The sequence below is a fragment of the Osmia lignaria genome, chromosome 14 (genome assembly GCF_051020975.1).
Source record: "Osmia lignaria lignaria isolate PbOS001 chromosome 14, iyOsmLign1, whole genome shotgun sequence".
Classification (NCBI taxonomy): Eukaryota; Metazoa; Arthropoda; class Insecta; order Hymenoptera; family Megachilidae; genus Osmia; species Osmia lignaria.
Window position 1 is genome coordinate 3,771,370 of NC_135045.1, and position 10,577 is coordinate 3,781,946.

General features: G+C 35.6%; 1 protein-coding gene across 3 annotated transcripts; it reads left to right on the plus strand.

The window, feature by feature from the left end:
* Positions 1–753: 753 nt before the first annotated feature.
* Positions 754–10,319, plus strand: LOC117607368 (fatty-acid amide hydrolase 2-like). 3 transcript variants are annotated; one of them, XM_034330994.2, is made up of 10 exons: positions 754–879; positions 5,609–5,788; positions 5,853–6,072; positions 7,557–7,774; positions 7,880–7,991; positions 8,061–8,356; positions 8,929–9,024; positions 9,088–9,255; positions 9,330–9,512; positions 9,597–10,319. In XM_034330994.2, the coding sequence occupies exons 1-10, from the start codon at positions 877–879 to the stop codon at positions 9,702–9,704; spliced, it is 1,584 nt and encodes a 527-aa protein (XP_034186885.2). In that variant the 5' UTR covers positions 754–876; the 3' UTR covers positions 9,705–10,319. The 3 variants fall into 3 exon arrangements, with proteins under 3 accessions (XP_034186885.2, XP_034186884.2, XP_034186883.2); XM_034330993.2 differs by lacking the exon at positions 754–879 and adding an exon at positions 901–1,334; XM_034330992.2 differs by lacking the exon at positions 754–879 and adding an exon at positions 3,771–4,667.
* The last annotated feature ends 258 nt before the right edge of the window (positions 10,320–10,577 follow it).

Sequence of the window (10,577 nt, forward strand, 5' to 3'; positions counted from 1 at the left end):
CACGTTACTTTTATTTTTTTCTCAACCTCTGAATAGAAGCGTATCTTTGTTCGAGCTAAAGTCCACTCGTAATGTTCTCCAATTGATAAAAACCAAAAGTCTGGCACGTGATTATCCAATTTGTAAAATAATTTATCCAATTTCCTTTCGAAATTCGATTCGACTGGCACGCGAATAAAAAGGCCGGTTCCGTGTTTTCATTTCCTCCGAAACTTTCGGCAAGTCTTATCTCAAAATCTCCCATAAAATAGGACCAAAAACCACCATTGAGAAACATCATAAGATTATAAGAATATATTTTTTTCTTACACAGAGAAGAGAGTGTTCGATTAGCGGAATGATTAAATTATTTTTAACATTTATCTCGACGAGAATGTTTTGGGGAAGGAAATTTTTCAAGTATCACAATTTCTTCAACTCGAATTTATTTTCTTACTTCGAGCAATCAACCTTACAAACGCTATTCATTTCGAAAAATAATCAACTCCTGGATAATTGTAATTAATAATTGAACATCATTGCGATGATTAACGTATTGATTACACATTATCCTAGTAATGAACGATAGCACTATCGTTTAATCAGTTCGCATTATTACCAACTCATTATTAGAATCTCATTAATGACATACTCTCATAATGAGTATTTTTTTGTTTCTAACACCTTATTATGGATCGTAAGAATGAAATGATTTCGAACGTGGATCGATCTACCCCACTCTATCCAACGATCAGAAGAACGTTTTCATTTTGTACTCAAGCGTTGAAGGTGGTGAGGAATTAGTCTTGGAGTTACCGTTCATCGTATCCGGTCATCACGACATCCCGTCTCGTAGCTTCTGTTGCCGGGACCCCACGTGGAACCAAGTTTCTTTCAATGGTAATCACAACCGCTAACAACCGATAACGATCGTTTACGTTCTAAATTAAAAAACAAAAAAAAAGGAGCAAATTCAGAGTCTGTCCTCATTCCACGCGAGATTTCACGCGACAAAACGTAAGATAAACGAAAAATACACGGCAAACGTTATGGGAAAAGGGAGGGAGAAGTGAATTTTGTCGGAAGATACTCGAGAAAGCGTCAGAACGATTCGTTGGCCCAGATGATGAATTCGGTTGCCGAGAAAGTTGCCGCTACTAACAGGAGATTTCGTTTTTCGGGACTTCTCGTCACGTGACAAATCAAACGGTAGAATTTTTGTGAGATACAATCGTTTCGTTTCCTCTGTTCGAACGAGGAAAGAGGGAGAGAGATTGAAAGAATACGAATCAGTGGATGTTGAAGAATTGGAAGATTAAACACAAGGGATCGAAGTTGGTTAAATAAGAATCATGGTACGTAAAGTTTTGGAAATTGGAACAAGTCTTTTTTGGGGAGGAAAAGAGTAATTCATTAACCTACTTTGAATTTAAATGAAAATATAAGTTTGAAAATGATTTATAAGTTGAAATAACACGACGTTGCGATGTGAAGATTTAAAAAGTAGCATTGTTATAATTGAAAAAGTGGGTCGGTATACCGCGTTGTGATGCGTGAAGTTTGAAATAAGAGCGCGGTGTGATTCGAAAATTAATTGGTATCGTGTTGTCATTCACAAAATCACATGTACAATCGGTTCGTGATCTGAAAATTGGGCCAACACTACTTCACGATTTCGCGATGTTACAAAGTGCCACTAATTTGTGATTCACTAAATCACATGTTCACAATATATTATCGTACAATTACGACACGAAACCCTGTAAACTGAAATTTTGCACATAAGCAAGCAAGTCTTCGTAACAATTGCAACATCGACTTTGAAAGTAAGAACAACATAGTCGTTTCGATGATTTTCCATGTTTCCTGTACAACAAAACTTCTGTTCAATGCCATTGAATGTCAAACAATTGTCTGATCGTATCATTTATTTATGATAATTTAAAGAATCTGAATACCCAAATTCCATGAAATGTCACCAATTCATTGCAAACATGAATTTTTTTTTAAACAGTTTAAAAAATCACTGTAGCATGAAGGTGTTCATAAATTGAAGTTGACTGAAGATTTATTGCATCAATTTTAAATAATCCTAGAACCTGTTAAATTTTTATTTTCAGCATTTATACAAATATTTTCCTGTTACCAAAAGAAAGATAAACCAGTTACCATTTAAATTAATATCAATTAAAATCTTTCCCGTTTGCATGAATTGTCAAATTTCAGGCTAATTGAAGAAAACAAATTACCCAATTAATTGATCTCCGCGAGAATTTCTTAACAAATACTTAAATAATTTATGTGTGACAAACATATGGAATTTGAATAATGCATCATTGCCTGGAACTGAAAAGACATTATTTTTTACAAACTGGGCATATTAATAAGAAGACACATTGTACACTGATATTCATTATCGTAAACACAGCAGACTTGTCTGCAACTAAAATAATTTGTGGGATATTTATAAAATTTGTTAGCATATTTTTTATATTAACTGACACTACTACAGCATCTATGCTGCCACATTTTTTATGACATAACAAAACATCATGATATTGAGATAAAGAAAGATAAGTACCTGATTCATATTTATGCAATTAATTTACGCTTTTTTTATCATCTGTAATTGCATTATTCACAATGTCATGGATAACTATTAACCTGAGAAGATCATGGAGAGCCTATAGAAATTTTTTTTCTTCATTTCTTTATCTTCCCTCTATTCTCCATTCATTCTAATTGCAAGTTCTTCGAATTGCAAGTTCCATTCAATGCCATTTGTATAATGCATGCGATACCTTGTTAAACACTTCACGAGTGTACGTGGATCACATAACTAATTGCTACGCAGTAAGAACTCTGAATTATTGGAAGATTCATCCAAAAGCTTGAAAACTGCGATAAAGTGTAATCACAATTTTTTGGAAATTATTTCTATATTTTGATGACCGATATCAGCTGATAGAACAACGTATCAGTGAGTCATTTGATACAAGAATTTTTCAATACATTCTGTAAATGGTTCGTGCAGGTTGTTTTAAAAGTGACGAACGATCGTCCACATATTTGCAGACTTGCAACACCATCGTTCGCCAAGAAAAATTCTTCATTCCACACTGTTCGTCCTTCGATACTCTAGGATGGTGCAACTGTTGTTCGTCGTCGACCTAGACCCGATGAAAATCTATTTGAAACGCATTTTCGAATGCTTTCACCTTAGAATTCCTATCGATCCACGACGAGACAGAGAAACTATCCTCGGAGATTAAATAAAATCTTGATTTTTTCTTCCCGGAAGAGGATCAAGAACGAATGTTATCGAAGCAGAAGAATAAATTACACAAAAATATTTCAACTGTTCTTCAAAAGGGTAAACGAGTATTCCAAGAAGACAGGAAAAAAATTGAATTGCGTTTTTACAACTCGAAAGCAGGAAATCAATAAATTGTATGGAAAATAACGAAACATCCTCGACGAGTATCCACTACTCGAAAAAAGACCGAACAATCATTACATCAAAGTTCACGTGGCGATGATGCGAGCCATCGAAAATTCACTTCTGTCGTTCGTCAGAGTTGATTGACGATGAGTATAAAAGAAAAAAACAAAAAATCAACGCGAGTCCTGTTAATTACATTTACCATACAAGAATCGAAATTTTCATTCCCCCCCCCCCTCGATGTGCTTGGACGAAGGTCAATTTAAAGGTCTGTCGATTAAATTTAATGCAAAAACAAGCAATGCCAATAATTTCTTTTTCCTTTACTGATATTTTATCTTCGAATTATAAAAATCATTCAGCTTCTGACTGTGATCATTATTACTGATAATGCAATTCTTGTGTAATGACGCACACGGTGCGTCATCAACTGCATCGAACAGTGCAGTCGACTTTCAACATGTCGCTCTAATCGATTGACTGGACGGTGATTACCAGTTTTCGAATGTTAGTTCTCTTTTACCCGTTCGAGAAGGTCGTCGAGGGTTTTACAAAACGCCCCACCATTATAATTTTTCATTTAAGTATGCTGCAGGCGTGTCGAGCCGGGTTAGTCCGCGCCGCGACTACTGAAATGATGTACGACTCGAACGAGATATCATACCGATTATTTTTCTCCTCTTAAGTTCATCCGAGTTCATTAAACACGAACGTAGTATCCGGTAAAGAATAGGTCGTAAGAATGATATACTAAATATAGTAGAGGAGAACGTTTGAAATTGGAATCGTGATTGGATTCTGTAAATTCGAGATAATGATTGTGAAATTTTGGTAGAAAGAAAATAATAGAATTACTAAAAATTATTGATAATGGAAACATTCTGTCGGGATAACACTAACGACGGAAAAGGAAAAGAAAATTAATGAAAGACTTGCATGCTTTTGCCAACGATAACGAAACACGCGTCGTTGATAAGACGGATAAAGAGGATAAGAACGAACGGTACCATAGTCCTCTTTAATCTTAACAAAATGTTCAACAATAACAGTGTTAATGCCTACCGAAATTCAATGACATAAGTGCGATTCGTCATTGTTATTTTCAAGCGCAAAGTTTAAGAACTTGCAGGGAGATACGACGAAATTGAAGAGGAATAATCATCTAAATATTGTTAATTAATCGATCATGGAGCTTTTATTATGCGCTTTACCATTAGTGTACACGAAAATCATGGTTCATCGTTGGGTGAGTAATGAAAAAATATGAAGAATTCTCGAAATATTGCTACTAGATAATTGGTATCGCAGTTTAAAAATGAAATTCACTATTAAAACGCGAACTGTACTGTGAAATGAAAAAAAAAATCATTTACCAGCAGCTGTGCTTAAGTGTCAATGACTCGCTAACGACTGAATACAACTGGTAGAGACTTTAAAGGAATCGTGAACGCGGTCAACGCAAATACGGGACAAGTCAATTAAGTAAAAAACCGCTCGGTTGCATTCCCTTTCACGTTCAATGCCCTTTAAAAGATACAAAGTATCTTTCTGACCCATTGTTTAAAAAGACAACATTTATTTCTCTGCATTTTGATCATGGGTTATTTTCGTTACCGTGACACCAAATCCGTCAACGAGGTGTATCGTAATCATGCTAATTGCGGTGTGAATTATTATAATAAATAGAAGGAATTCACGGTCAGGCGTGAAAAAAAAAAACAAATCGAAGCGAACTTTTCCATTTCGAGAGACTTCAACGCCTGTATTATGAAGAATAATTTACTCAGAGCAGCAATTTTTTTTTAAATTAAAAAAGAAAAGGAAGTAAATAATAAATGAAGATTTAATAAACTCATTGTTATTAGCGAACGGTGAAATGAACTTTAATCACTTTTAATTATAATTAACCTTTCAATTAACCTTCCCGGTAAATCAACATCGATCTTTGATCATTGATAATTATCAATTAATTTTACTAATGATGTTGATTTACGAACAAAAAGTTATACATTCTATTTTTTCGTATAAACAGTGTTGCACTTCTTTTTCTAAAAGTTTTTATAGTCTATGTTGCAAAACTGCCAGCTGATTAATTTTATCTGCCGGTTTCAAATGTTTCCTGTAAACCTTCAAACGCGAAACGTGTCAAGCGTATGAAATCTTCGTTCTACGATATCTATTTCACAGGACACGGTGATACTGATCGTTCAAAAGATTCTCAAGTTCCTGTTGTTTTTGCTATACTGTCTGGTTACACCGTTTCTGATGTTGCAATGTCTGAAGAAACGGAAACGATTACCACCGATCAACAGTCACGTTCTATTGCTCTCAGCCACGGAGATTGCGAGAAGGATTCGGAATAGAAAGGTAGATATTTCGTATCAAATCAGATCTTGAATGATTTATTTATATACGAGCTTTTTCCCTGTAGATTAGCAGCGAAGAAGTGGTCAGAGCTTGCGTAGAGAGATGCAAAGACGTGAATCCGATTCTAAACGCGATCGTGGATTCGCGATTCGATGAAGCGATTCAAGAAGCAAGAAAAGTCGATGAATTTTTATTGTGGAGCAGAAAAAGTGAAGAGGAACTGGCTCGAGAAATGCCACTTCTCGGTGTTCCCATGACCGTCAAAGAGAGCATCGCGGTGCAAGGTTTGTTTAACGCTAATTATCAATCCGTTCGTTTATTAGCCAACCTGTATCTAAGATTGAAAATCTTGAGAAGGAGGCTATAGTTTTGAAAAAATTCTTGCGCCATTGTGTTTAGAGGGTCAAAATCTCAAGGAATGGCCGAAAAAAAAATTTTTCTTTTCTGCTATTTCCGGAACTGATCGGATTAGTTTTTCCTTTCCTTTTATTGTTCGAAAGAAAAGAGAACGATTATTTAAAAAAAAAAAAAAAAGGAGCAAATTGCTTATCGATTTATTATTCGAACTGGCTCGACCGAGTAATAAAGAAAGGAATATGCAAAATATTTCATTACGAAGTCTCTCCTACACACGGTGTAAGAGTAAGACCCGAATCCTGTAAACTGAAACCGGTTTTGCATTCGACATTGCATCGAATGGGTTCAAGATCCGTGGCAATCGCTGTAGATATATTACAAAAATACCTGTCTCCGCGTAGTTATCGAGTGTACGGTCTCTTTGAAATGGCAACAAGAACAAACGTTCTAAGCGGCAGAGTCGTTGACCCATTTCTACCAGAATAGAATGACAGTATAGATTAGATAGTTTGATAAAAAAAAAAAAAAAAAATGAAGAAGATACTATTATGAGAAAGCATAGTAATAAATTCCTGCAGTTTTGTATTTTATTTTCATCCCGCAATTGTGCCTACGATCAATTTTCCAAATTATAAAAATTTAGAATTACAGAAGTACCCACTTTTTTTTTTTTTTTTTTTTTTTTTTTAAACCTGCCTCGACCTTTTGCATATAATATGCCGACATATTCGTTTACATATTTTCGCAGTTAATCAAACGGTATGTCTCCATCGAGCATGCAGGTGAAAGAAGATTTAAATCATTCCAATGAAAAGATTCAGTATTGATTTCGTTGACCGGAAGTACCTAACTTTCGCTGAATGGACATTTGACGAATTTACACGTGACGTATCATTCGACGCTCTCTAATCGTTCAACAACATCCATATTAGTGTTTATATCGTTTTTTCTCTTTATCGTATCTGTGTCATTATTAATCGTTTCCTTTATCAGCACCATTAGCAACACTAATCATTGCTCGTTAAGATGCAAAGAAAAATTCTTCTTTAATGACCTTTCAAGTTTCTAATACTTTAGTCCAAAGTTCACTGTTAAAAAAAAATTGATGCATACTTTGTATTTTACAATTTTTAACTAGAATGGATATTAAAATTTAACTGCAATACGTCCATGAGATTTAAGGTTCATGACTTCAAATGTTAATAAAAATATCTTTCGATGTGCAATGAATATGTATATCTACTTTATCAACTGCTGATCGTAATGATTTCTTCACACGATTCGTCGTCGGAAATAAGTATGTACAGTACCGAGCATGGTACCGAAAAATGGCTCTACCCCGTTCTCTTAGATCCATACATGTTGACAAAAAATGTACACGTCGTTTGAAAATAATTTTGACTCTTATCAGGGATGTCATACTCGGTTGGAGTGAAAAAGAAGATCCCAGACAAAGCGAGCCAGGATGCGACTGTGGTGGAAATGGTACGCGAAGCAGGTGCCATTATTCTTCTCGTTAGCAATACACCTGAACTGTGCCTTTTCTGGGAGAGCAACAACAAAGTGACCGGTCCGACTTGGAACCCTTACGATACTACTAAAGTAGCTGGTGGTTCTTCCGGTGGTGAGGTCAGTATCCTCCATATCAACACTTTCATCGAAAATTCAATGGTCCTTGTAATTTTATGTTCTTTTCATACGATAAAGAAGATTGATTATAGAATCCCTTTTCAGGCTGCACTTTTAGGCTCTGGTGCGTCAATTCTGAGCCTATCGTCGGACATCGCAGGCTCGGCAAGACTTCCGGCTATGTTTTGTGGAATTTTTGGGCACAAACCAACAGCTTGTAAGCTTTACACTTCTAAGGAATTTTTTCAATTTGTTATCTTCTTTTAAATGGCCCTATTCGTCGTAGGCTTGGTGTCTTGCAAGGGTCATAAGCCAGATTCGAACGACAGAAACTGGCCGTACTACTTTACCATCGGAACGATGGTTAGATACGCGGAGGATCTTTCTCTTATGATGAAAATCATATCTCAATCGGAAGAAGCACGAAACCGTTTTGATCAGAAGGTATCGCTAGAAGACATGAAGTTCTTTTATTTGGAAGACTGCTGTGGAATAACGAATTCCATAGACAGAGAAATGAAAGGAGCGATTCAGAAGCTAAGGAAGCATCTTGAGACGACGTATGGGCTTACAGTGCAGAAGGTTTGTTTGTAAATGCAAACCTTATATAGGGTGTTCGACAACAGGTGGGTGATATTTTAAGGGGTGATTCTAGGGATCAAAATAAGACGAAAATCAAGAATAACGAAATAGCGTAAATGGCTTTGTTTTCCAGTTATTAATGTTTAAAAATTCGAGTAAGAAGCGCCTGAAACCTGCAACCCGCCTAGCACCGACGACCGAACGTCACGTCGGCAGGGGTCGGTACAGTCATAACCAAGAATCGAAACCGAATACTGCAGTACCGAGAAACAGTACGAGGTACGGTTCTACTATTCAACGATTCTTGGTTGTGACTGTACCGACCCCTGCTGACGCGACGTTCGGTCGTCGGTGCTGAGCGGGTTGCAGGTTTCTGGCGCTTTTTACTCGAATTTTTAAACGTTAATAACTGGAAAACAAAGCCGTAAACGCTATTTCATTATTCTTGATTTTCGTCTTATTTTGATCCCTAGAATCACCTCTTAAAATATTGCCCACCTGTTGTCGAACACCCTGTATACACGGTTTTTTTTTGTTTTTTTTTAAAACTAGAATAATGTATAAAATTTCAGGCACAGTTGAACGATATGAAATTCGCGTTTGATATAGCAACGCACCTCTTACTGGAAATGGAGGTGGACGGCATAACGGAGGAAGTTAAAGCTGTGGTAAATATATTTTTCTACTCTGAACACGTTCATTCTCAGCTAATTACCATTTCAATTGGACAGGGTTCGAGCAAGATTCTACTCGAATTATTGAAATGCTTTTTCTTTGCATCGTCCCACTCGTTACCACCGATCTCTTATGGATTGTTAAAATGGTTGAGTAGTAAATTTCCAAATAGTTATCGCAGTAAAATGGTCGATAAGAAAATGGCACTGAAGAAACAATTTGAGGTAAAGTCAGATACCTGAAGTGTGTAGTATTAGAAGGAAAAGGAGAACTGATGAAAAAATTCTTGAAATTATAGGATCTCCTAGGCGACAATGGGGTTTTGATTTATCCTACATACGTCACCCCAGCTCACTATCATCATCAATCATACCCTAAGGTCGCTAATTTCACTTACATGATGATTTATAATGTATTGGGACTACCCGTGACTCAGTGTCCAATGGGATTAAACAGTAAAGGTTTACCTATTGGTCTTCAAGTAAGTAATTCATGTCGATTTTCGGTTACGCGATATCGCGGGCTGATTAATTACGTAAATATTCATAGTAATTATTTTCCATAGATTGTCGCCAATGCAGGTAACGACCACTTAACGATTGCCGTGGCTCAAAGAATTGAGAAAGCCTTTGGCGGATGGCAACAACCACCCACTACCGAACTATCAATTTAACCCTTCCTTAATCATAAAACAAGACTTCCAGTAACATTTTCACGTGACCTGACAATATTTCGTATCATTCGCAACATAGTGAACCCAGTCATGAACATTTTTATATAGTACCTATCATGTACTCATTTTCATTTCTTTTAGTAACAACTTGTTGTTTTTCTTTTTAATTATATGTATATCTTGATTTTCTATTTATTATAGTACATAGACATTTCGTTCTATGATATATTATAGTCTTGTACTTAATGTATTGTCGATCTTAAGTGACGCACGTGGTGTGCCATTAATTGGTTAAAGTAAGATCCACGGTGTGCGTCATCGGTTTATAAGCGTAGTATGCACAAATTATGGTAAGTACTTGTTTTTTTACTGTAAAGTGCTCAATGAGCATTCGCAGAATTATATAAAGTAACGAGGATTAAATAATCATATTTAGTGTTAGACAATATGAAATATTGATACACTTTGAAGTTGATGAAATAATGTATTATAAAAATTCTAAGAGCGCTTCAGAAAGACAATAGTGTAAATTAAACTTAAAATCAACGAAATTGTTTTTTTATAATATTGTTTGTTTTTCTTTGTACATAATAATGGTATCGTCCTTTATAAAAGCGAATAAAGTTAATTGTTAAAATAAAGTCTGACATTTAAATTGTTTTCCCCCTGAAATGGATTCAGTAAAAAGCTGTATTCCATTTTTCCTGTTTTAATCAAACAAATTATTTCAATGTTTCAAGGTCGTAATTTACACGCGGATCATTGTTGTCGCCGATACCTTCAACGCGTTTGCATGAATTATTAAAATCAGTTCTTCTATGGAAAACGAGTCTTTCAACTGCGTAAAAAAATTTTAATCTATTTAATTGATTT